General features: G+C 44.1%; 1 protein-coding gene across 9 annotated transcripts in view; it reads left to right on the top strand.

Moving 5' to 3' along the window:
- LOC115178743 (syntaxin-binding protein 5) overlaps positions 1-27,212 on the top strand; it is a 144,817-nt gene that overhangs the window by 39,328 nt on the left and 78,277 nt on the right. For 7 of the 9 annotated variants that reach the window (XM_029740420.1, XM_029740304.1, XM_029740140.1 and 4 more), the window contains exons 3-4: positions 25,462-25,543; positions 25,933-26,033. In XM_029740420.1, coding sequence (XP_029596280.1) covers positions 25,462-25,543; positions 25,933-26,033 — 183 coding nt within the window. Of the gene's footprint in view, positions 1-18,610; positions 18,698-21,103; positions 21,119-25,169; positions 25,544-25,932; positions 26,034-27,212 lie in introns of those variants that run through there. The other 2 variants (XM_029740513.1, XM_029740594.1) reach the window with 2 other exon arrangements.

The raw sequence follows: 27,212 nt of genomic DNA, 5'->3' as shown, positions 1-27,212 counted from the left end.
AGCCAAATCGGCATATTCGGGGGGATTTACGCACGGTGGAGACCTGGTCTGGACTTTCCACCGTAGTAGCACCAACGGAAACCCCTAAACACCCCCCGAGCACTCTCGCGACCACCCCGTGTGAGCGCTCCGTTGCCATGAAACAGTGGGGTCATGACAGGCTAACCAGGGTAGGCCTAGCACCACGGGAAACGTAGGAGAGTCAATGAGGAAGAGACTGATTCTCTCCTTGTGACCGCCCTGCGTCACCATGCCCAGAAGAGCGGTGGCCTCCCTAATCAACCCTGACCCTAATGGTCGACTGTCTAAGGCGTGAATTGGGAAGGGCATAGCCACTGGAACAATGGGGATCCTTAAACTATGGGCGAATCATCTGTCTATAAAATTCCCAGCCGCGCCTGAATCGACGAGCACCTTATGCTGGGAATGCGTGGAAAACTCAGGAAAAGTAACATACAAAAACATGTGTGCAACAGAGGGCTCTGGGTGAGAATGGTGCCGGCTCACCTGGGGTGATGCCAGAGTGCCCTGCCTGCTGCCTCGACCCCCAGAGGAACCAACCCGGCACCGACCGGCAGTGTGACCTCTGCGGCCACAGATGGTGCACGAGACGGAACCTCCTCCGGTCTCCCTGAGCGCAGCACCTCCCAGCTCCATGGGCATCGGAGCGGTGGTGCTGGGGGACGGAACCGACAGACCCCGCTCTGGACGTCCGCGGGTGGCCAGCAGGTTTTCAAGCAGGAGAGCAGAATTTGGGTAGCAACCGGACCTTTTATTTCGGGGAACAAAACACACGGCACTAAGAACACTAAACACTATATGGGTTGACATAACCCAGCGCAAACCAGTCTAACGTGCACATACACGAAACAACAAACAATTCCACACACAGACATGGGGGGAACAGAGGGTTAAATACACATCAAATCATGAGGGAATGTAAACCAGGTCTGTGGGAAAACAAGACAAAACAAATGGAAAAATGAAAGGTGGATCAGCGATGGCTAGAAGACCGGTGACGTCGACCGCCAAATGCCGCCCGAACAAGGAGAGGAACTGACTTCGGTGGAAGTCGTGACAGTGTGTGTGTGTGTGTGTGTGTGTGTGTGTGTGTGTGTGTGTGTGTGTGTGTGTGTGTGTGTGTGTGTGTGTGTGTGTGTGTGTGTGTGTGTGTGTGTGAGTGTGTGTGTTTGCTTGATTAACATGTGAAACACTATGTGGTTGGTGGCAGTGCAGCAGCCCCTGTGCACAGACCGGAGGAGTCAATTGATAAGGTCTCTGTCTCTGTCTCTCTCTCTCTTCTCTGCTGATTTGCCGAACTGATTCCATTCCCTAATGCTACACCCCCCTCTGTTTCCTCTGTTCACATGCCCCTATTTGCTTCACCTACACACCACCTGGCAGGAATCTGGACCTGGGAGTATGCATGTGTTTGTTTGTGTGTGTGTGTGTGTGTGTGTGTGTGTGTGTGTGTGTGTGTGTGTGTGTGTGTGTGTGTGTGCATGCGTGCGCATGAGTGGTGACTCACCGTGTATGACCAGACCACCTTGTGTGTACAGACGTATGATCCTAGTAACTGCTGTGTTGATATATACAGTGTGTGTGTGTATATACTGAATATATTTGTGTGCATGTACAATGCTTTCAGAAAGTTTTCACACCCCTTGACTTGTTCCACATTTTGTTGTGTTAAATCCTGAATTTAAAATCGATTAAATTGAGATTTTTTTGTCACTGGCTAACACACATTATACCCTATAATGTCAAAGTGGACATACAGTTGAAGTCGGAAGTTTACATACACCTTAGCCAAATACATTTAAAGTAAGTTTTTCACAATTCCTGACATTAATCCTAGTAAAAATTCCCTGTCTTAGGTCAGGTAGGATCACCACTTTTTTTAAGAATGTGAAATGTCAGAATAATAGTAGAGAGAATGATTTATTTCAGCTTTTATTTCTTTCATCACATTCCCAGTGGGTCAGAAGTTTACTGACACTCAATTAGTATTTGGTAGCATTGCCTTTAAATTGTTTAACTTGGGTCAAACGTTTCGGGTAGCGTTCCACAAGCTTCCCACAATAAGTTGGGCGAATTTTGGCCCATTCCTCCTGACAGAGCTGGTGTAACAGTCAGGTTTGTAGGCCTCATTGCTTGTACATGCTTTTTAAGTTCTGCCTAAAAATTGTCGATAGGGTTGAGGTCAGGGCTTTGTGATGGCCACTCCATACCTTGACTTTGTTGTCCTTAAGCCATTTTGCCACAACTTTGGAAGTATGCTTGGGGTCATTGTCCATTTGGAAGACCCATTTGCGACCAAGCTTTAACCTCCTGACTGATGTCTTGAGATGTTGTTTCAAAATATACCTCATGATGCCTTCCCTGTAGCTCAGTTGGTAGAGCATGGTGTTTGCAACACCAGGGTTGTGGGTTAGATTCCCACGGGGGGCCAGCACAGAAAAAAAAAAAAAAAAATGTATGAAATGTATGCATTCACTACTGTAAGTCGCTCTGGGTAAGAGCGTCTGCTAAATGACTAAAATGTAAAAAATGTAAATGTAAATGATGCCATCAATTTTGTGAAGTGCAGCAGTCCCTCCTGCAGCAAAGCATCCCCCCAACATCATGCTGCCACCCCTGTGCTTCACGGTTGGGATGGTGTTCTTCGGCTTGCAAGCCTTCCCTTTTTCCTCCAAACATAATGATGGTCATTATGGCCAAACAGTTCTATTTTTCTTTCATCAGACCAGAGGACATTTCTCCAAAAAGTACGATCTTGTAACGCCCTGGCCATAGAGAGGGGTTTTTGTTCTTTATTTTGATTAGGCCAGGGTGTTACATTGGGTGGGCATTCTATGTTATTTTTTCTAGTTTGGTTTGTTTCGTTGATTTTGGCCGTGTGGCTTCCAATCAGGCACAGCTGTAGTTTGTTGTTGCTGATTGGGAGTCACACATAAGTAGCCTGTTTTTCCTTTGGGTTTTTGTGGGTGATTGTTTCTGTCTAGTGTTATCTGTTTAGAGTATTTCCTGACAGGACTGTTTTGCTGTCGTCTTTTGTTTATTTTTGGAGTGTTCTCTTTTTTAAAATTAAATTTCAAGATGAACACACGTCCTCCGCTGCACCTTGGTTTCATTACGACGACACCCGTTACAGATCTTTGTACCCATGTGCAGTTGCAAACCGTAGTCTGGCTTTTTTATGGCGGCTTTGGAGCAGTGGCTTCTTCCTTGCTGAGCGGCCTTTCAGGTTATGTCAATATAGGACTCGTTTTATTGTGGATATAGATACCTTTGTACCTGTTTCCTCCAGCATCTTCACAGGGTCCTTTGCTGTTGTTCTGGGATTGATTTGCGCTTTTCGCACCAAAGTACGTTCATCTCTAAGAGACAGAACGCATCTCCTTCCTGAGCGGTATGACGTCTGTGTGGTCCCATGGTGTTTATACTTGCGTACTATTGTTTGTACAGATGAACGTGGTACCTTCAGGCATTTGGAAATTCCTCCCAAGGATGAACCAGACTTGTGGAGGTCTACAATTTTTTTCTGAGGTCTTGGCTGATTTCTTTTGATTTTCCCATGATTTCAAGCAAATTGGCACTGAGTTTGAAGGTCGGCCTTGAAATACATTCACAGGTACACCTCCAATTGACTCAAATTATGTCAATTAGCCTATCAGAAGCTTCTAAAGCCATGACATCATTTTCAGGAATTTTCCAAGCTGTTTAAAGGCACAGCCAACTTAATGTATGTAAACTTCTGACCCACTGGAATTGTGATACAGTGAATTATAAGTTAAATAAACTGTCTGTAAACAATTGTTGGAAAAATTACTTGTGTCATGCACAAAGTAGATGTCCTAACCGGCTTGCCAACACTATGGTTTGTTAACAAGAAATTTGTGGAGTGGTTGAAAAGCAAGTTTTAATGACTCCAACCTAAGTGTATGTAAACTTCCGACTTCAGCTGTATGTTTCTTGAATTGTTTATAAATTAATAAAAAATGAAAAACAGAAATTTCTTGAGTCAGTAAGTATTCAACCCCTTTGTTATTGCAGGCCTAAGTAAGTTTAGGAGTAAAAATGTGCTTAACAAGTCAGTTGCATAAGTTGCATGGACTCTGTGTGCGATAATAGTGTTTAACATGATTTCTCAATGACTACCTCATCTGTTTACCCCACACATACAATTAGCTGTAAGGTCCCTCAGTTGAGCAGTGCATTTCAAACACAGGTGTAACCACAAAGACAGGTTTTCCAATGAAGGCTGCCTATTGGTAGATGGCAAAAAAAGCAGACATTGAATATCCCTTTCAGCGTGGCGAAGTTATTAATTACACTTTGGATGGTGTATCAATTTACACAGTCACTACAAAGATATAGTGATGGAAAAAGTACCCAATTGTCATACTTGAGTAAAAGTAAAGATACCTAATAGAAAATGACTCAAGTAAAAGTGAAAGTCCCCCAGTAGAATACTACTTGAATAAGACTCTAAATGTATTTGGTTATACATATACTTAAGTATCAAAAGTAAATGTAATTGCTTATTGCAAGTTCCTTATATTAAGCAAAGCAGATGGACACATTTTCTTGTTTTTATTTATTTACGGATAGTATTGCACATGCTCCAACTCTGAGACATAATTTACAAACGAAGCATGTGTTTAGTGAGTCCTCCAGATCAGAGGCAGTAGGGATGACCAGGGAAGTTCTCTTGATTAGTGTGTGAATTGTCCTGCTAAGCATTCAAAATGTAACTATTGGATGTCACGGAAAATGTATGGAGTAAAACGTAAAAGTTGTCAAAAATATAAATAGTAAATGACCATGCTGGTCATTTATGAACATTTTAACATCTTGACCATGTTCTGTTATAATATCCACCCGGCACAGCCAGAAGAGGACTGGCCACCTCTCATAGCCTGGTTCCTCTCTAGGTTTCTTCCTAGGTTTTTTGCCTTTCTAGTTTTTCCTAGTGAGTTTTTCCTAGCCACCGTGCTTCTTTCACATGCATTGCTTGCTGTTTGGGGTTTTAGGCTGGGTTTCTGTACAGCACTTTGAGATTTCAGCTGATGTACGAAGGGCTATATAAATACATTTGATTTGATTTGATTTAAAGTACTTATACCCCCCCAAAATACTTAAGTAGTACTTTGTAGTATTTTCACTTAAGTACTTTAAACCACTGCAAAGATACAGTCGTCCTTCCTAACTCAGTTGCCAGGGAGGAAAGAAACCACTCAGGGATATTACAATGAGGCCAATGATGACTTTAAAACAGTTATAGAGTTTAATGGCTGTGATAGGAGAAAACTGAGGATGGATCAACAACATTGTAGTTACTCCACAATGCTAACCTAATTGACAGTGGAAAGAAGGAAGACTGTACAGAATTTTTTTTCTTCTCCAAAACGAGCATTCTGTTTGCGACAAGGCACTGAAGTAATACTGAAAACAATGTGTCAAAGAAATTCACTTTTTGTCCTGAATACAGAGTGTTATCTTTGGGGGAAATCCAATACAACACATTACCGAGTACCACTCTCCCTATTTTCAACCATAGTGGTGGCTGCATCATATTATGGGTATGCTTGTAATTGTCACGCCCTGACCTTAGAGAGCCTTTTTAATTCTCTATTTTGTTAGGTCAGGGTGTGACCTGGGGGGGCATATCTATGTTGCTATTTCTTTGTTGGCCTAGTATGGTTCCCAATCAGAGGCAGCTGTTTATCGTTGTCTCTGATTGGGGATCATACTTAGGCAGCCCTTTTTCCCACCTGTGATTGTGGGATCTTGTTTTTGTGTAGCTGCCTGTAAGCAGCCCAGAACGTCACATTTCGTTTTCTTCTGTATTGTTTTTGGTGAGTTTCATATTTATTAAACATGTGGAACTCTAAGTATGCTGCGCCTTGGTCTCCTTCTTCAGACGAACGTGACAGAAGATGCCACCACCAAAGGACCAAGCAGCGTGCCCAGGAGGAGCAGGGATCATGGGCCCGGGAGAAAAGGGAGTGGAGGACATCCTGGACCTGGGAGGAGGTAATGGCAGGGGACAAGACCCTGCCATGGAAACAGGCGGAGGCAGCGAGAGAGGAATGGCGACGAGACCAGGAATCAAGGAGACGACGGAAACCCGAGAGGCAGCCTCCAAATCGTTTTGGGGGGGGACACGGGGTGGCGAGCGGAGCAAAGGTGGGAACAAGAACCAACTCCGTGTAATTACGATGAGGAGTTAGTTACGGTTCAGATACCATGTTTTCCGGTTCTGCGTACCGTGCTTCCAGTGCGCACCCTTAGCCCGGTGCGTTCTGTGCCTGCTTTCAGGAGTTGCCATGCTCAGGTGAGCATCTGTCCAGGGCGGATTGTTCCGGCTCAGCGGTCCTGGTCTCCAGTGCGTCTCCTCGGCTCAGGATATCCTACGCACGGTATCCCCAGTTCGCCAGCACAACCCAGTGCGGCCTGTGCCAGCTCCCCGCACTTGCCGTGCGACAAGGGGTATTCAATCAGGACCCGTTGTGCCAGCTGTACGCTCCAGACCTCCAGTCTGCCTTCACGGCCCAGGGTATGCTGCACAGGCTCTACACACTATGCCTCCAGTGCGCCTTCACAGCCCAGTGCGTCCTGTGCCAGCTCTCCACACTTACCGAGCTAAAGTGGGTATCCAGCCAGGACGTGTTGTGCCAGCTCCACGCACCCGGCCTCCAGTGCATCTCCCCAGCGTGGTACGAACTGTGCCTGCTCCACGCACCCGGCCTCCAGTGCGTCTCTCCAGCCTGGTACGCCCTGTGCCGGCTCACGCACGAAGCCTCCAGTGATGATCCATGGCCCGAAGTCTCCAGTGATGATCCATGGCCCGAAGCCTCCAGTGATGATCCATGGCATGGAGCCTCCAGTGAAGATCCATGGCCCGGAGCCTCCAGTGACGAGCCAATGCCCGGAGCCTCCAGCGACGGTCTGCAGTCCAGAGTCTTCAACGACGGTCTGCAGTCCAGAGTCTTCAACGACGGTCTGCAGTCCAGAGTCTTCAGCGACAGTTTGCAGTCCTGAGCCTTCGGCGATGGTCGGCAGTCCGGAGCCTCTGGCGATGGTCGGCAGTCCGGAGCCTCTGGCGATGGTCGGCAGTCCGGAGCCTCTGGCGATGGTCGGCAGTCCGGAGCCTCCGGCGGGGGTTCCCAGTCCGGAGCCTCCGGCGATGATCTACGGTCCGGTTCCTCCGGCAACGTTCCACTGTCCAGAGCCTCCGGAAACGATCCTAGGTCCGGTTCCACGAAAGTGGGGGGAGCCTCAAGCGGAGGGGGGTCTGCGTCCCGCACCGGAGCCTCCACCGAGAGGAGATGCCCACCCGGACCCTCCCCTATAGGTTCAGGTTTGCGGCCGGAGTCCGCACCTTTGGAGGGGGTACTGTCACGCCCTAACCTTAGAGAGACTTTTTTATTCTCTATTTTGTTAGGTCAAGGTGTGACTTGGGGGGGCATATCTATGTTGCTATTTCTTTGTTGGCCTAGTATGGTTCCCAATTAGAGGCAGCTGTTTATCATTGTTTCTGATTGGGGATCATACTTAGGCAGCCCTTTTTCCCACCTGTGATTGTGGGATCTTGTTTTTGTGTAGCTGCCTGTGAGCAGCTTAGAACGTCACGTTTCGTTTTCTTCTGTATTGTTTTTGGTGAGTTTCATATTTATTAAACGTGGAAATCTAAGTACGCTGCGCCTTGGTCTCCTTCTTCAGATGAACGTGACAGTAATAGTTAAGGACTGGGGAGTTCAGGACAAAAACGAAAAGGAATGCAGCTAAGCACAGGCAAGATCCCAGAGGAAAACTTGGTTCACTCTGCTTTCCACCAGACACTGAGAGATGAATTCACCTTTCGGCAGGACAATCACATAAAACACAAGGCCAATTCTACACTTGAGTTGCTTACCAAGAAGACAGTGAATGTTCCTGAGTGGCCGAGCCCGAGTTACAGTTTTTACTTAAATCTGCTTGAAAATCTATGGTAATACCTGAAAATGGCTGTCTAGCAATGATCAACAACCAAAAGCTTGAAGAATTCGAAAATAATAATGGGAAAATGTATAGTCCATGTGTGGAAGGGTCTGAGAGACTTTCCCAGAAAGACCCACAACTGTAATCGCTAACATGTATTGACTCAGGGGGTTGAATACTTATCTAATATTAGATATACAGTACCAGTCAAAAGTTTGGACACACCTGCTCAGTCAAGGGTTTTTCTTTATTTTTTCTACATTATAGAATAATAGTGAAGACATCAAAACCATAAAATAACCATAAAACCATAAAACCCCAAAAAGTGTTAAACAAATCGAAAAATATTTTATATTTGAGGATCTTCAAATTAGCCACCCTTTGCCTTGATGACAGCTTTGCACACTCTTGGTATTCTCTCAACCAGTTTTATGAGGTAGTCACCTGGAATGCATTTCAATGAACAGGTGTGCCTTGTTTCCTTAATGCTTTTGAGCCAATCAGTTGTATTGTGACAAAGTAGGTGTGGTATACAGAAGATAGACCTATTTGGGAAAATACCAAGTCCATATTATGGCAAGAACAGCTCAAATAAGCAAAGAGAAATGACAGTCCACCATTACTTTAAGAACTTTGAAAGTTTCTTCAAGTGCAGTAGCAAAAACCATCAAGCACTATGATGGCTCTCATTTTGACCGACACAGGAATGGAAGACCCAGAGTTACCTTTGCTGCAGAGGATAAGTTCATTAGAGTTAACTGCACCTTAGATTGCAGCCCAAATAAATGCTTCACCGAGTTCAAGTAACATGCACATCTCAACATCAACTGTTCAGAGGAGACTGCATGAATCAGGCCTTCATGGTCGAATTGCTGCAAAGAAACCACTACTAAAGGTCACCAATAATAATAAGAAACTTGCTTGGGCTAAGAAACACAAGCAAGGGACATTAGACCGGTGGAAATCTGTCCTTTGGTCTGATGAGTCTAAATTTGAGATTTTTGGTTCCAACCTCGGTGTCTTTGTGAGACGCAGAGTATGTGAACGGATGATCTCCGCATGTGTGGTTCCCACCGTGAAGCATGGAGTAGGAGGTGTGATGGTGTGGGGGTGCTTTGCTGGTGACACTGTCAGTGATTAATTTAGAATGCAACGCACACTTAACCAGCATGGCTACCACAGCATTCTACAGCTATACGGCATCCCATCTGGTTTGCGCTTAGTGGGACTATAATTTGTTTTTCAACAGGACAATGACCCAACACATCTCCAGGCTGTGTAAGGGCTATTTGACCAAGACGGAGAGTGATGGATTGCTGCATCAGATGACCTGGCCTCCACAATCCCCTGACCTCAACCCAATTGAGATGGTGAAGAACAAAGTGAAGGAAAAGCAGCCAACAATTGCTTAGCATATGTGGGAACTCCTTCAAGACTGTTGGAAAAGCATTCCTCATGAAGCTGGTTGAGAGAATGCCAAGAGTGTGCAAAGCTGTCGTCAAGGCAAAGGGTGGCTACTTTGAAGAATCTCAAATATAAAATATATTTTGATTTGTTTAACACTTTTTTGGTTACTACATGATTCCATTTGTGTTATTTCATAGTTTTGATGTCTTCACTATTATACTACTTTGCAGAAAAAATTAAGGATAACCCTTGAATGAGTAGGTGAGTCCAAACTTTTGACAGGTACTATATATATATATATATATATATATATATATATATATATATATATATATATGTATATATATATATTTTTTTTACAATGTTAGAATTTATGTTCCACTTTGACATTACAGAGTATTTTGTGTAGATGGTTGACAAAAAAGTACAATTAAATCTGTTTTAATCCCATTTTGTAACAAAGGGTGTGAGTACTATTTGAAGGAGCTGTATGCCTAACCCTCAGTGATCCCCTATGTACGATACTGAACATACTCTGCTATAAGATGGACCACTATCCTCAAAGTGGCTAATTTCAACCTTGGTACACCTAGTCCTGTTGTGGTTTTGTCTGTTATTGTTCACGACTACTCCATCTTTGAGTAATTTATGTGGAAGTTAACAAGTTGTTTATTCTGGACTCTCCCTCAGATGGCTTCAAGTTCCCCGGTGTAGGATACACATCTGTACCCCTGCCTACCACTCTGGTAACAGTGATGTGGAGGCTGATGTGATGTGAAGGCTTACGCAGTGTTACTCATGTAAAATAAGCTGCTACCCCTGGATATCTCCCTCCCACAGGCCTCTCTGTTCCTACGGGAACAGCAAAGCGGAGAGTTTTGTCCCCCTGTCACTCCGCCTCCTCTTAGGACAGCCGGCCAATCAAATTGTCCAAATGGAGTTTTCTGCATGCCAGCCAGGGTAGAAGAAGAAACAGTGAATCTGGGATTGAGCAGGTTTTGAGGGAGGGCAGAGGAAAAGTGCATGGGGACACACTCAGACAAACCGTATGCACGCACGCACACACACAAACACACACACAAACACACATGGATATGAGCAGAAATCCCTCATGGGAGTTGACTTGGAGTTGACAGAAGTGTTAACTCTATGGCAGGGTCGGATTGCTGACAAAACAGGGAGAGAGAGAGTGGGATTGAAACAACAAGCTTTTGACTAAATTTGGCATGAGCGTCTTCTGTATAAATTGATAGAAAGCAGTGTTGGGGAAAAATATTATAAAATCCATGTACACAAAGAACATGTGTGCGGTTAAAATTGGTGAAACACATAGATTTCTTTCCTCAGGGCTGAGTGTGAGACAGGGATGCAGCTTGAGCCTCACCCTTTCCAACATAATGTATAGATATCAATGAATTGACGAGGGCACTAGAACAGTCTACAGTCTCCTACTAGAGTCTGAAGTCAAATGCTTACTGTTTCAGATGCTCTGGTGCTTCTGTACCAAACCAAGGAGGGCGTACAACAGCACCTAGATCTTCTGCACAGATTCTTATAGACTTGGGCCGTGACAGTTCATCTCAGTAAGACAAAAATAATGGTATTCCAAAAAAGGTCCAGTTGCCAGGATCATAAAAAGAAATTCCACCTAGACACTGTTGCCCTAGAGCAGTGGTTCCCAAACCTTTTATAGTCCCGTACCCCTTCAAACATTCAACCTCCAGCTGTGGACCCCCTCTAGCACCAGGGTCAGCGCACTCTCAAATGTTGTTTTTTGCCATCATTGTAAGCCTGCCACACACGCCACATACGATACATTTATTAAACATAAGAATGAGTGTGAGTTTTTGTCACAACCCGGCTCGTGGGAAGTGACAAAGAGCTCTTATAGGACCAGGGCACAAGTAATAGTATAATAATAATCAATCATTTTGCTCTTTATTAAACCATCTTACATATATAACCTTATTTGTTCATCAAAAATTGTGAATAGCTCACCACAGGTTAATGAGAAGGGTATGCTTGAAAGGATGCACATAACTCTGCAATGTTGGGTTGTATTGGAGAGAGTCTCAGTCTTAAATAATTTTCCACACAAAGTCTGTGCCTTTATTTAGTTTTCATGCTAGTGAGGGCCAAGAATCCACTCTCACATAGGTACGTGGTTGCAAAGGGCATCAGTGTCTTAACAGGGCGATTTGCCAAGGCAGGATACTCTGAGCGCAGCCCTATCCAGAAATCTGGTAGTGGCTTCTGATTACATTTTCACAGAACCGCTTGTTGCAATTTCGATGAGGCTCTCTTGTTCAGATATCGGTAAGTGAACTGGAGGCAGGGCATAAAAGGGATAAAGAATCCAGTTGTTTGTATCATCCGTTTCAGTAAAGTACCTGCTTAATTTGCACACAACAAATCGTACAATGATGGAAAGACCTGTATGTTGTCCTTGTTAATGCAGATTATTGAAGAGCTCCAACTTTTTAATCATAGACTCAATTTTGTCCCGCACGTTGAATATAGTTGCGGAGAGTCCCTGTAATCCTAGATTCAGATCATTCAGGTGAGAAAAAAATCACCCAGACAGGCCAGTCGTGTGAGAAACTCGTCATCATGCAAGCGGTCAGACAAGTGAAAATGATGGTCAGTAAAGAAAACTTTAAGCTCGTCTCAATTTTAAAAAACGTGTCAATACTTTGCCCCTTGATAACCAGCGCCTGCTGTATGTTGTAAAAGCGTTACATGGTCGCTCCCCATATCATTACATAGTGCAGAAAATACATGCATTCAGGGGCCTTGCTATAACAAAGTTAACCATTTTCACTGTAGTGTCAAAAACGTCTTTCAAGCTGTCAGGCATTCCCTTGGCAGCAAGAGCCTCTCGCTGGATGCTGCAGTGTACCCAAGTGGCATCGGGAGCAACTGCTACAATGTGCATTACCACTCCACTATGTCTCCCTGTCATGGCTTTTGCTCCATCAGTACAGATACCAACATGAGCTACAGCTACGTTTGGCTACATATGGACCGTTAGTGGAATTCCCGTGAGAGAGTAATGGTTAATGTGATTGGATGTTAATTATTTGACTAGGCTACCTGTATTTGACATTGTGTTGTTACTTCGCTGAACACTAGATGGTTTCATTTTATTTTTGGCAGTAAAACGAGGCTACTCAGGCGAGAAGAAAACCTCACCCAAATGTTGGAAGATATAAATGGACTGTTTGAAAATGTGATGAAAAAAAGTGTCAAATGTATATATATATATAAAAATGTGAATTACATTTTTATTTGGTGTACCCCCGACGGCGTTGCGAATATATGCCCTTTTGGGAATACCTGCCCTAGAGCAATACCTACCTCGGCCTAAACATCAGCGCCACAGGTAACTTCCACAAAGCTGTGAACGATCTGAGAAATGAGGCAAGAAGGGCCTTCTACTCCATCAAAAGGAGCATAAATTTGACATCGCAATTAGGATCTGGCTTAAAATCCTTGAATCAGATATAGAACCCATTGCCCTTTATGGTAGTGAGGTCTGGGGTCCACTCACCAACCAAGAATTTACAAAATGGGACAAACACAAAATTGAGACTGCATACAGAATTCTGCAAAACCATCCTCAGTGTACAATGTAAAACACTAAATAATGCATGCTGAGCAGAATTAGGACGATTCCCACAAATTATCAAAATCCAGAAAAGAGCTATTCAGTTCTACAACCACTTAAAAATAAGTGATTTTCAAATCTTCCATAACAAGGCCCTCACCTACAGAGAGATGAACGTGGAGAAGAGTCCCCTCTGCCAGCTGGTGCGGGGACTCTGCCCACAAACACAAACAGACCCCACAGAGCCGCAGGACAGTAACACAATTAGACCAAACTAAATCATGAGAAAAAAAAGATAATTACTTGACACATTGGAAAGAATCAACAAAAAAACTGAGCAAACTAGAATGTCATTTGGCTCTAAACAGAGAGTACACAGTGGCAGAATATCTGACCACTGTGACTGACCCAAAATTAAGAAAAGCTTTGACTATGTACAGACTCAGTTAGAATAGCCATGCTATTGAGAAAGGCCGCCATTGGCAGTCCTGGCTCTCAAGAGAAGACAGGCAATGTGCACACTGCTCACAAAATGAGGTGGAAACTGAGCTGCACTTCCTAACTTCCTGCCAACTGTATGACCATATAAGAGACATATAGACCCAGGCCCACAAAGAATTTGAAAACAAATCCAATCTTGATAAACTCCCATATCTATTAGGTGAAATACCACAGTGTGACACCACAGCAGCAAGATTTGTGGCCTGTTGCCACAAGAAAAGGGTAACCAGTGAAGAACAAACACCATTGTAAATACTACCCATATTTATGCTTATTTATTTTCCCTTGTGTACTTTAACCATTTGTACATTGTTACAACACTGTATATATACATAATATGACATTTGTAATGTCTTTATTCTTTTGAAACTTCTGTATGTGTAATGTTTACTGTTAATTTTTATTGTTTATTTCACTTTTGTATATTATCTACCTCACTTGCTTTGGCAATGTTAACACGTTTCCCATGCCAATAAAGCCCCTTGAATTGAAATTGAGAGAGAGAGAGAGAGAGAGAGAGACAGAGAGACAGAGAGAGAGAGATATGAAGAGAGATAGGGAGAGAGAGAGCTAGATGAAGAGAGAGAGATGGAGAGAGAAAGATAGAAATAGAGATGGGAGAGAAAGAGAGAGAGAGAGAGATGGAGCTAGATGAAGAGAAAGAAAGATAGAAATAGAGAGCGAGCGAGAGAGAGAGAGAGAGAGAGACAGAGAGGAAACAAAGGAGACAAAATAAGAAAAACATGCTGTATGTGAGCATGAGAGAGGGGATTAGTAAGAGACAGAGCTAGTAGGGGTTAGGTCTGTGTGCTGGGCGAAGGGTGCTGGCCTATCAGAGCAGTGCAGATATACTCATGGCTTATAGGCACTCTTCACACAACACACTCTCTCTTGCCTTATGTAACCACAATCATCCATGTGCTACATGTGCTTACTGCTCTCTTCTGTTTGTCTTTCATGCTCTATCTTCCTCACTCTCTTTTCCTCTCCTCATCCCTCTCTCCTCATCCCTCTCTCCTCATCCCTTCTGGTATATGTTGTATGTCATACTGATAGATGCATTAAGTAAGATCCTGTCTCTCTAATTACATGTGATCTAATGTCTCTCTCATAGCAGACAGATCATATAGTCTACACACTGTCTGGAAATGATCTAAACTGTACATGCACACAGGCACACAGGCACGCACACACACGCACACACACACATACATACATACATACATACATACATACATACATACATACATATGCTTGTGGATGACAAGCATATGTATGTATGTATGTATGTATGTATGTATGTATGTATGTATGTATGTATGTATGTATGTATGTATGTATGTATGTATGTATGTATGTATGTATGTATGTATGTATGTATGTATGTATGTATGTATGTATGTATGTATGTATGTATGTATGTATGTATGTATGTGTGTGTGTGTGCGTGTGTGTGCGTGCCTGTGTGCCTGTGTGCATGTACAGTTTAGATCATTTCCATACAGTGTGTAGACTATATGATCTGTCTGCTATGAGAGAGACATTAGATCACATGTAATTAGAGAGACAGGATCTTACTTAATGCATCTATCAGTATGACATACAACATATACCAGAAGGGATGAGGAGAGAGGGATGAGGGTCCCCCCCCCCCCCCCCCCACACAGGCATCTGTTGTAGTGCAGTGGTAGGCATCTGTTGTCTTAGTATCCCATCTATTACTGTCTCTTGATTGGATGCTTTTATAAGGAGAAGAGCTGACTTTACATAAGGGGATGAGCTTTGAATTGCCTGGTACAATGGAACAAATAGAATAGTACCAAAATTGCCCATCCTTGAGCATTTGCAGAGCATTTATAGAGTGTTTGGAGAGTATTTATGAACACTTTTTATAGCATTCGTAGAGTGTTAATAGAATGTTTTTGAAGAGTTTCTCAGCTCATCTCAGTGAGGTGTTGCTGTAGCACGTCTGGCGCTAGTCGTTAGCTTAGTCATGCTGCCTGCCTCCTCACAGCCAGGTGCTCTCTCTCTGTCACTCTCTCCCTCTCCCTCCCTCTCCCTTCTTCTCTCTCTCCCTCTCCCTTCTCTCTTTCTCTCTCTTTCTCTCTCTCTCTCTCTCTGTCACTCTCTCTCCCTCTCTCTCCCTCTCCCTTCTTCTCTCTCTCCCTCTCCCTTCTTCTCTCTTTCTCTCTCTCCCTCTCCCTTCTTCTCTCTTTCTCTCTCTTTCTCTCTCCCTCTCCCTCCCTCTCCCTTCTTCTCTCTCTCCCTCTCCCTTCTCTCTTTCTCTCTCTTTCTCTCTCTCTCTCTCTCTCTCTGTCTGTCCTTGAAACAGGCCTTGTGTTGTGTGGAAGGGAGCGCTGAAAGGATTATGGGTCAGCGGCCGCCCCCTCCTGGGGCGCTACCTGTGGAAGGAAGTGTTTGATGCTGGCGCCAGAGAGCAGGAGAGGAGAGAGAGGGGAGGAGAGGGGAGATGAGGAGAGGGCACAGACCTGCTGTCCTGTCTCTGTGGGGTGGACAAGACTCCTTCCTTTGCCAGCAACATTTCTCTTTTCCTTTGATTCTCTCTTTTCGGGGACTGGGGTGTGATACGGCATGGTCTAAGGATAGGGTCCTGGGCTGGGGGCAGTACATGATGGGATGCATGGGCGGAGTTGGAGTCTAGACAGTTTCCTCTTCCTTCCCTTCCTCCTTATCTTCCTCCTCTTCCCTCCTCCCTCCCTTCCTCATTTCCTCCTCTCTCTTGTTCTGGCAAGACTTCATCCTCCCACCCTCCTCTTTCTTCCTCCATCATGCAGTATAAAAACAGATATGATTTAAGGTGGTTGAGTGGGATAAAAAGCATAATTGATTAGCATCGCCATAATGCATTTTATTGGGACTGTCAATTTAGCCTGGTCTCCTCTCCAGGTATTCAGTGTCAGAGATCCATAACTCCAGAGCAATGTGTTTAAATATTGGGATCGATCCAATGTTCAGTAGAGTTGGTCCCTTCAGCCTTTAGAGCTGAATCTGTAGGTGTCATATCACTTTCTTCTATCTGATAGCTGGCCTGGTTTGATTTCTGATCGATCGTGTTTATTTGATCAAAGTGATTGCATCAATATAGTAAATCCAATGAGAGCAGCTGAGGGAGGCAGTGAGTGAGTGTGTAGAGGAAACTGTAGAGGATCAGGTTCCCTTTACTGCTAGTGCACAGGAAGAAGAACTAGCTAAAATGTCAGCTCAGGCAAACCATTGCTACCATACCACAACACATAGGTGTACTATACCATAACAAAATGTTTTGTCTAGTTATTTGACTGGTAATGTTGTAATTGCAGACTAACTATACCAAGCCTAGGATACCATCAGTTTTTAAGCACAACGGGCTGGTTTTATAGTGACGGCGTGATGTTTGAGCAGGTTTAAAATGTAATGCTGTACAGATGTAGGCTCTTAATTTGATCACACTTTTGTTGGAGAAAATGTCCCTGCACCACAGAAATGCAGATGAGCTTTGTGATTTACATAAATTCACAGAAAACTCGCACTAACAAACGGTTATATTAACAGTATTAACACTAAGCAACATTATGGACTAAACCTTCAAATCATGTTGCTGCAGGATTGTTTTGCTGCGACAATTCAGGTCAAATTAAGATCCTACACCTGCAATTGGTCAGAAGGGTCTGAGTGTACCAATTTAGTGTGGATAGTACAGCCCTGGTTCAGTGTGTGAGGGGGTATGTCTCAGCCCTTGTTTAATGGATATGACCTAAACCCTCCTATGAATCTAGAGTGGACCAACTATATGTTTTACTCTGTCTTTGTATCTATTTCTCATCTTCCCTCTCTTTCAAAGTCCCTTCCTCTCTTTCTCTTTTAGTCAGTGTCTCTCTATTGCACTCCCCTTCCCCTTACTTTCCTTTTCTCTCTCTTTCGCATTTTTTTCCCCAACTTCCTTCCTCTCTATGCATCACACATTCTTCTTGATGGGTTCAGCCACAAGCTATTCTGCTCATTCGCCTTTTTTTCCCGCTATCTTTTATCATTCTCGTTCTCGTTCTCTCTCTCTCTCACTCTCTCTCTCTTTCTCTCTATCTCCCTTTAGCCCAGGGAGGGGGGGGGGGGGGGTGCTTGAGGAATATGTCTGTCTGTAATAAAACCCTTTTTTGGGGGAGAACTAATTCTGATTGGCTGGGCCTGGCTCCCCAGTGGGTGGCCCTATGCCTTCCCAAGCCCACCCATGCCTGTGCCCCTGCCCAGTCATGTGAAATCCATATATTAAGGCCTAAGGAATTTATTTCAGTTGACTGATTTACTTCTATGAAGTGTAACTCAGTAATATCTTTGAAATTGTTGCATGTTGTGTTTATATTTTTGTTTAGTATAATTATTATATAGTATTGCAATCACTCATCGTTTCAGTAACTAATCAAAATACTTGTCACAGTAAATACAGAAATATCTCCTAGCTTCCCTCTCGTGGCTGTCTGGCACCAGCGAACAGTCTTAGCATTGTTTGGCTGTAGTGGATTACCAGGTGGTTGAACTGTGTATACCTCAGCAAATAGCCATTGTCAGATAGATGGATCTGTTGAAGGGAGGTTGTAATAAATTGAGCTTTCAGCTGTTGTTTCTGGGCAAATTAGTGTGGTGCACTGTGATGAGCACAGCTCAGGTTGAGAGGGTAGAGCAGCTGTGCTTCACTGGTTTACTGTTACTGGCCTCAAGTGAAGGTGAGAGTGTTGTTTCGGTGTTCCTGAGGCAGAAGCAAACAGCCAGCAGCCCTGTACTTTACTCTACTGTGTGTGGACTTGCATAATAAATCAAATGTGTCAGAGCAGATTATTTATACAGGGACCATATTAGACAAGTGAATCACCGCTCTCTGTGTGTGTGTAAGATTGAGTGTGTGTGTATGTGTGTCTGTGTCTCTGTGTTTGCATTTGAGTGTGCGTGTGCATGTGTATGTGTGTCTGTGTGTCTGTGTGTGTGCGTGCGTGTGTGAATGCATATGTGTATGCGTGAGTTTGTGCACATTTGTGTAAGCTTGAGTTTGTGCACACATGAACGTGTGTGTAAATGTGTGTGTGTTTGTTTATTTCAGAGGGCATTATGTGCCCCATGGCTCTCTCTGCCATATCTGTCATTGGGCTGTGATAAGAAGCTGTTCTCTCTCTGTGGAAGACTGGCTGCGCACTGTTGCAGTAGATGGTAAGATGCCCTGTTAGATTCTGCTCTCTCTCTCTCTCTCTCTCTCTCTCTCTCTCTCTCTCTCTCTCTGTCTCTCTCTCTTTCTCTCTCTCTCTCTCTCTCTCTCTCTCTCTTTCTCTCTCCTCCTTGCTTCTCTCTCTCCCTGCTTCACTCTTTCACAATCTCTATCGCTCTCTCTTCTTCCTTGCCTCTATATTTCTTTCTCCTTTTTCCCTGCCCTGCTTCTCTCTATCTCTCTCTCTCTCACTCAATTCAATTCAGTAGACTTTATTGGCATGCAAAGTTAAATTACTTACATTGTTAAAGTATGTATACATGTAACAAAAAATGGTGGTACCAACAGCAATAAGGCATCAATACTAATAGTAGTAGTGGAAATGGGATTACTATTAACAGCAACTACAACGACAATATTAATGAGAATAATAATGCATTTAAGCAATAGTAGTAGGCCAGTCTCAGCATGACTGAGAAGCCACATGACATGGTATGAAAGCCAAAACCAAACCAAAAGGGGGAATATTATTGACATTACACTTTTCACTGACTCTGTTCCTGAGGTTGTGGCAGAAGGACACATATCTCCCTCTCCCTCTTTGTCTCTCTGAGCTGTAGTAGCAGGCAGCACAGTAGCAGACTCTGTCCCTCCCCCTCCCTGGCAGGGTGATGTATGACTGGGCATGTTTGACGTCAGTCCTGGGATGGCGTCATAGACCTCCACGCTCACAGTCTTTTTTCCTTCTTTCACTCTCAGCCTCTCTCTCTTTCCTGCTCTCGTTCTTTCTCTCTCTGGCTGTCATTCTACTCTTTGTTCTCTCTCTCTTGCTGTTTTTCCATCACCCTCTCTAGGTCTTTCTATTTGGTTCTCTCCTACTCTCTCTCTGTTTCTCATTCTCCCCCTCCCTGTCCTCTGTCTTTCTACGCGTATCACTAACCATTGCATACACACACACGCACGCACGCACACGCACGCACGCACGCACACACACACACACACACACACACACACACACACACACACACACACACACACACACACACACACACACACACACTCCCTGTGGTGCAATGTGTACGAAACAAATAAACGGTCTAGAAGATCCATCATTCTTTCAATTGGTGCTGTCAGGTGAAGAGCCAACACAGCAATTTTATTACATTCACAGGGGCCAACCAAGGGCTGTCCCTGGGTTTTATTGACAGGGGCAAACCAAGTGACAGGGCCCAACCATCCCAGGTAGCAACACTAAGCGTGGGGACTATGAGAACCCTTAAGAAACATAACAGATCTGTTGACTTTGAGGGCAGAAATAGCTTTTTAAAGTTTCATCTGACTTGACAAGACGCGGAATTGACCCAGATTTCTTTCCTTCCCTCTTTCCATTCCTCTCTGTCTTTCTCTCTCTCTCTACGCTCTCCCTCTTTTCTTCAACCTGGATAATCTGTCCATGATGTGTGTTGGAGTGGTGGTGACAGGGACATCATACTGTGGAGAGTTAACACAGAGCACCATGTGCATGGAGTTTAGTATGGCTGGGAGTTGCCAGGGACCTCATGATACGATATTATCACGATACTTACAGAGGTAGGATCTTCATTTGTTGCAAACTGGTAGTGTATTCAAGGTTTAAAAGGCTTATAAAGTTTGCAATTTCCACTTAAAAATGTCAGACTTGTATCAACCCTACAAATTGTATCAACCCTACAAAAAATTGAAATTAATTATAATCCACATAATTATTAACATGTCCTGTTGCTGCAGAATTATTTTCCTGCTGTAGCAAACAAGCTTAAATTGTAGATCCTACGTTTGTAGGTGCCAAAGCTACTGTGTATGTATTGTGAATCGATACTGTGATTTGCAATTTTTATTGCAATTTGATTTTCTACAGCTATTGCAATGCATTCGGAAAGTATTCAGACCCCTTGACTTTTTCCACATTTTGTTACATTACAGCCTTATTCTAAAATGGATGAAATAGCTTCTCCTCCCCCATCTATCTACACACAATACCCCATAATGACTAAACTAAAATATATTTTTTTAACATTTTTGCAAATGTATAAAACAACAACAACTGAAATATCACATTTACATAAGTATTCAGACCCTTTACTCAGTACTTTGTTGAAGCTCCTTTGGCAGCGATTACAGTGTCTAGTCTTCTTTGCTATGACGCTACAAGCTTGGCACACATGTATTTGGGAAGTTTCTCCCATTCTTCTCTGCAGATCCTCTCAAGCGCTGTCAGGCTGGATGGGGAGCGTCGCTGCACAGCTATTTTCAGGTCTCTCCAGAGATGTTCGATCAGTTTCAAGACCGAGCTCTGGCTTGGCCACTCAAGGACATTCAGAGACTTGTCCCAAAGCCACCTCTGCATTGTCTTGGCGATGTGCTTAGGGTTGTTGTCCTGTTGGAAGGTAAACATCAAATCAAATCAAATTTGATTGGTCACATACACATGGTTAGCAGATGTTATTGCGAGTGTAGAGAAATGCTTGTGCTTCTGGTTCTGACAGTGCAGCAATATCTAACATGTATCTAACAATTCCACAACAACTACCTAATACACACACATCTAAGTAAAGGAATGGAAATTGAATGTATACATATAAATATATGGATGAGCAATGACAGAGCGGCATAGGCAAGATGCAAGATGTGAAATGAGTGATGCAAGATATGTAAACATTATTAAAGTGGCATTATTAAAGTGACTCGTGATCCATTTATTAAAGTGGGAAATGATTTCAAGTCTGTATGTAGGCAGCAGCCTCTCTGTGCTAGTGATGGCTGTTTAACAGTCTGATGGCCTTTAGATAGAAGCTGTTTTTCAGTCTCTCGGTCCCAGCTTTGATGTACCTGTACTGACCTCGCCTTCTGGACGGTAGCGGGGTGAACAGGCAGTGGCTCGAGTGAAGCATTGTCCTTGATTATCTTTGTGGCCTTCCTGTGACATCGGGTGCTGTATGTGTCCTGGAGAGCAGGTAGTTTGCCCCTGGTGATGCGTTGTGCAGACCACACCACCCTCTGGAGAGCCTTGCGGTTGTGGGCGGTGCAGTTGCTGTACCAGGCCGCGATACAGCGCGACAGGATGCTCTCAATTATGCATCTGTAAAGGTTTGAGGGTTTTAGGTGACAAGCCAAATTTCTTCAGCCTCCTGAGGTTGAAGAGGCGCTGTTGCCTTGGCCCGAGTCTGTGTTCCTGAGCGCTCTGAAGCAGATTTTCGTCAAGGATCTCTCTGCTCCGTTCATCTTTCCCTCGATCCTGACTTGTCCCCCAGTACCTGCCGCTGAAAAACATCCCCACCGCATGATGATACCACCACCATTCTTCACCATAGAGATGATGTCAGGTTTCCTCCAGATGTGACGCTTGGCATTCAGACAAAGAGTTCAATTTTGGTTTCATTAGACCAGAGGATCTTCTTTCTCATGGTCTGAAAGTCCTTTAGGTGCCTTTCGGCAAACTCCAAGTTGGCTGTCGTGTGCTTTTTACTGAGGACCAGCTCCCGTCTGGCCACTCTACAATAAAGGCCTGATTGGTGGAGTGTTGCAGAGATGGTTGTCCTTTTAGAAGGTTCTCCAATCTCCACAGAGGAACTCTGGAGCTCTGTCAGAATGACAATCTGGTTGTTGTTCACCTCCCTGACCAAGGCCCTTCTCCCCCGATTGCTCAGTTTGGCCGGGCAGCCAGCTCTAGGAAGAGTCTTGGCGCTTCCAAACTTTTTCAAATTAAATCCTGCCCTTTTTTCAGGGCCGAAATATTTGGTTGCAAGCAACCCGGGGAATTTGTTTTCAATTAAATAACTTATAGTTCTCATCCTGGACTAAAGCACCCAGATCATTCTGCTCTTCTTATCCTGGACTAAAGCACCCAGATCATTCTGCTCTTCTCATCCTGGACTAAAGCACCCAGATCATTCTACTGTTCTCATCCTGGACTAAAGCACCCAGATCATTCTGCTCTTCTTATCATGGACTAAAGCATCCAGATCATTCTGCTCTTCTTATCCTGGACTAAAGCATCCAGATCATTCTGCTCTTCTTATCCTGGACTAAAGCATCCAGATCATTCTACTGTTCTCATCCTGGACTAAAGCATCCAGATCATTCTACTGTTCTTATCCTGGACTAAAACATCCAGATCATTCTACTGTTCTTATCCTGGACTAAAGCATCCAGATCATTCTACTGTTCTCATCCTGGACTAAAGCACCCAGATCATTCTGCTCTTCTTATCCTGGACTAAAGCATCCAGATCATTCTGCTCTTCTTATCCTGGACTAAAGCATCCAGATCATTCTACTGTTCTCATCCTGGACTAAAGCACCCAGATCATTCTACTGTTCTCATCCTGGACTAAAGCACCCAGATCATTCTGCTCTTCTTATCCTGGACTAAAGCATCCATATCATTCTACTGTTCTCATCCTGGACTAAAGCACCCAGATCATTCTGCTCTTCTTATCCTGGACTAAAGCATCCAGATCATTCTACTGTTCTCATCCTGGACTAAAGCACCCAGATCATTCTGCTCTTCTTATCCTGGACTAAAGCATCCAGATCATTCTACTGTTCTCATCCTGGACTAAAGCACCCAGATCATTCTGCTCTTCTTATCCTGGACTAAAGCATCCAGATCATTCTACTGTTCTCATCCTGGACTAAAGCACCCAGATCATTCTGCTGTTCTTATCCTGGACTAAAGCATCCAGATCATTCTACTGTTCTCATCCTGGACTAAAGCATCCAGATCATTCTACTGTTCTCATCCTGGACTAAAGCATCCAGATCATTCTACTGTTCTCATCCTGGACTAAAGCATCCAGATCATTATACTGTTCTCATCCTGGACTAAAGCACCCAGATCATTCTACTGTTCTCATCCTGGACTAAAGCATCCAGATCATTCTACTGTTCTCATCCTGGACTAAAGCATCCAGATCATTCTACTGTTCTCATCCTGGACTAAAGCATCCAGATCATTCTACTGTTCTCATCCTGGACTAAAGCATCCAGATCATTCTACTGTTCTCATCCTGGACTAAAACATCCAGATCATTCTACTGTTCTTATCCTGGACTAAAACATCCAGATCATTCTACTGTTCTCATCCTGGACTAAAGCACCCAGATCATTCTACTGTCCTCATCCTGGACTAAAGCATCCAGATCATTCTACTGTTCTCATCCTGGACTAAAGCATCCAGATCATTCTATTGTTCTCATCCTGGACTAAAGCATCGAGATCATTCTACTGTACTCATCCTGGACTAAAGCATCCAGATCATTCTACTGTTCTCATCCTGGACTAAAGCATCCAGATCATTCTACTGATTCTACCCTGCAGGGGTCTCTGTTTCTGTCTCTCCCCCTTTTCTGTCCCTCTCACTCTCATTTTTTTGGGACGTGTGTGAGAGAGCAAGGAGGGTGGAGATAGTTGTCTGTGTTTTGTGTATGTGTATGTGTGATGTACAGTGTTTGTATTAGTGAACCGGATGAGTGATATGTGTGTGTGTGTATGTGTGTGTGTGATGTACAGTGTTTGTATTAGTGAACCGGATGAGTGATGTGTGTGTGTGTATGTGATGACGTGTGTAAGCGTGTGGTCATATGTTCTGTTCTGCTGCAGGTAAGGGTGTGGTTTAGTGTTGCCCTTATCAGTTTATACAATTATATTCCTGCCCATAGCAGCCTGTGATGCAAGAGATTTTAGTGGGCTATTTTAGCTGGAGATATTAGCTGGATGCTCTACTTGCTTGTTTTTCTCCTTTCTGGTTGTCATGTGTTACGCCTAACTCCTCTCTTCCACTCTGTCTGCACAGGAATTATTGGTAGGATAAATAAGCATCATCAGTGAGCTCACTCATACAGGCCTTCATCAGAGGAAGCACTTTATTTTCAATCTTTCCCCTTATCTTTCTCTCTCTCTCTCTCCTTCTCTCTCTCTCTCTCTCTCTCTCCTCCTGCTCCCCCAGCTCATTTATTATACTGTATGTCTGGATATCTCTCTCCTCCTCCTCCTCCATCCATCCATCCATCCATCCATCCATCCATCCATCCATCCATCCATCCATCCATCCATCCATCCATCGCTCCCTTTCTTGCACCCACACATGCGTGCACTCTCTCCCACTTCCTTCTCCCCCATTCTTCATTTTCCCCTCTCTCTCCATCTCCCTCTCTGTCTCTGTCTCTGTCTCTGTCTCTGTCTGGGTCGGAGGGAGATGTCATTCTGTTGTGTTGTTTGTTTCTCTGCAGCTCCAGATAATCTTCCTTTGTCATTTATTTGAATATTTATTTTCTCCATGTACACATCATATCTCTCCAGAAACAACTTGCAAGGGTAGACATACTGTGGTGTATTAGATAGGAAATGCCAAGCTATATCTTCAAGGTAGATAGACAACCGTACTTTGGTGTTTACTGTGGGTGAACAGTCGAATTGCTCTCATCTGTCCATTGCTCAGTCATGACAGAAAATCCGAGCAAGACGCAGGCTGTTCTGTTTCAAGCCCATCTAAGGACTGGAACCTATGGGATCCAAAGAATTTCCATGTTGTTCACTGCAGGTTAGCGTTGGCTGGTAAGCAGGATGTCTGTCACCTTGACATGACTTTGTTGACCTATGTCTGTCCCTATCAAGTGAATAATGAAAGATAAAGAATATATTCATCTGTGAATATTGTGTGGTTCTATCTCCTTTATTACCCTTTCCACCTTCTTTTCCATTGGTTGATTCCTTGACGGAGAGCCTATCAGGTTTGGTCGTCCAGGTGTGGAGTGCTACTGTCAACATGAGAGTGGGGCAGCCGTCATCTCGCTACAGTTTCTCATCAATGAGGTGAGTGATGTGGAGAGAAATACATACTACACCCACCACCACACCTCCTCTACTGTCTCTCTCTCTCGCTCTCAACCTTCCAAAGTCCAAACCCCTCTCTATTTCCTTTCCTCTCCCCCGACTCCAAAACGTCTCAAACACTCCTGTAGTGTGTGTGTGTGTGTGTGTGTGTGTGTGTGTGTGTGTGTGTGTGTGTGTGTGTGTGTGTGTGTGTGTGTGTGTCTTTGTGACACAGCAGCTGTATTACACCTTCTAGGAGCTCTCTCACGTTCTGCTTGAAATTCAGCCTCTCTCACCAGAGGATTGAGAACACCATTGCAAGCTTGTTTGTGCATTCTGTACTACTGATTAGCTGTGTGTAAATGCTGTCTTCTTCATCCCTGCCACAGGGTGCGCTGGTGAGTGCTCTGGCAGACGACAGCGTGCACCTCTGGAACCTGAGGCAGAGGAGGCCCGCCATCCTCCACTCACTCAAGTTCAACAGAGAGAGGTAAGAAACCTAGAACCGTGTAGGTTTCTCTCTCTCGCCCCGCATTCGCTCTCTCTCTTTCTCCCTCTCTCTTTATCTCTCTCTCACTCCCTGGCTCCCTTTCTCTCGATCGCACTCTGATTATGTCTTTTCCAATTTCTGCTTTTACTGCAGCATACTGCAGATGACAACAGCAGACAGTTCAGTAGCGTGTTTAGTAGCGTGTTACGTGCCCCTGCCTATTCACTGGCAGTGGTTCTTCTGTACATAAACTGAAGAAGTATCATATGGTAGATGTGTGTAGAGGTGTCTGTTAGTCTTGTCCCGCCCCAGGGTAAAGGTGATACCTTTACACCTGATGTCCCTCTTTCATCCTCCCTCCATCCTTCTCCCCCTCTCCTTCTTTCCAACCCAACAACTACACACACATACACTCACACACACACGTACGCACGCACGCACACACACACACACACGCACACACACAGATACATACACACAGACCTGCATGCACAACATCTACATGTAGCAACACACTCACACACACTGAATCTTATAATAATTATGCAATTCATACAATTATTTGAAAACATTTCAGATCAGTTGTTTTTGCTATTACTATATTTTGACTCAGTACGTTTGAAGTCAAATAGCAAGTTATTGTAGTGGAAAATCACCTCACCTCAAGTGGGAGAGATCAACTGTCTCCTCCAATCACAGACACAGGGCTTACCCATCAGAGCAAATCACGGTGTTCTTTTCATGATCCATCAGTCTAATAGGGGAAGGGGTTAACCGTCAGAACCAATCAGCTGTGCCACTGCTAATGCGACGGATAGGTGGCCGGCAGTGTCTTTACGGTCTGAATGTGTTCCTGCTGAGTGTTTGACATTTAGCGAGCGTGGCTCTCCAATAGTGACGTGTATTCATGGATGCCAAGGGAAGCCAGGCTTCAACCAAAAATGTCCCAGAAAAAAAACATTAAATAATTTATTTTGTCTCTCTGTGTTTCATAACTGTCCTTCTATTCACAAGAGGCTGAATGTATCACACAGGAGTGTCACGTCCTGACCAGTATAAGGGTTATTTGTTATTGTAGTTTGGTCAGGACGTGGCAGAGGGTATTTTGTTAATGTGGTTCGGGGTGGTGTTTTATGTAGTAGGGTGTTTGATTTATCATTTCTGGGTTTTTGGGGTTAT

This window comes from Salmo trutta, chromosome 1 (assembly GCF_901001165.1).
Source record: "Salmo trutta chromosome 1, fSalTru1.1, whole genome shotgun sequence".
NCBI classification, from domain to species: Eukaryota; Metazoa; Chordata; class Actinopteri; order Salmoniformes; family Salmonidae; genus Salmo; species Salmo trutta.
This window is presented reverse-complemented; position numbering and strand designations above follow the sequence as displayed.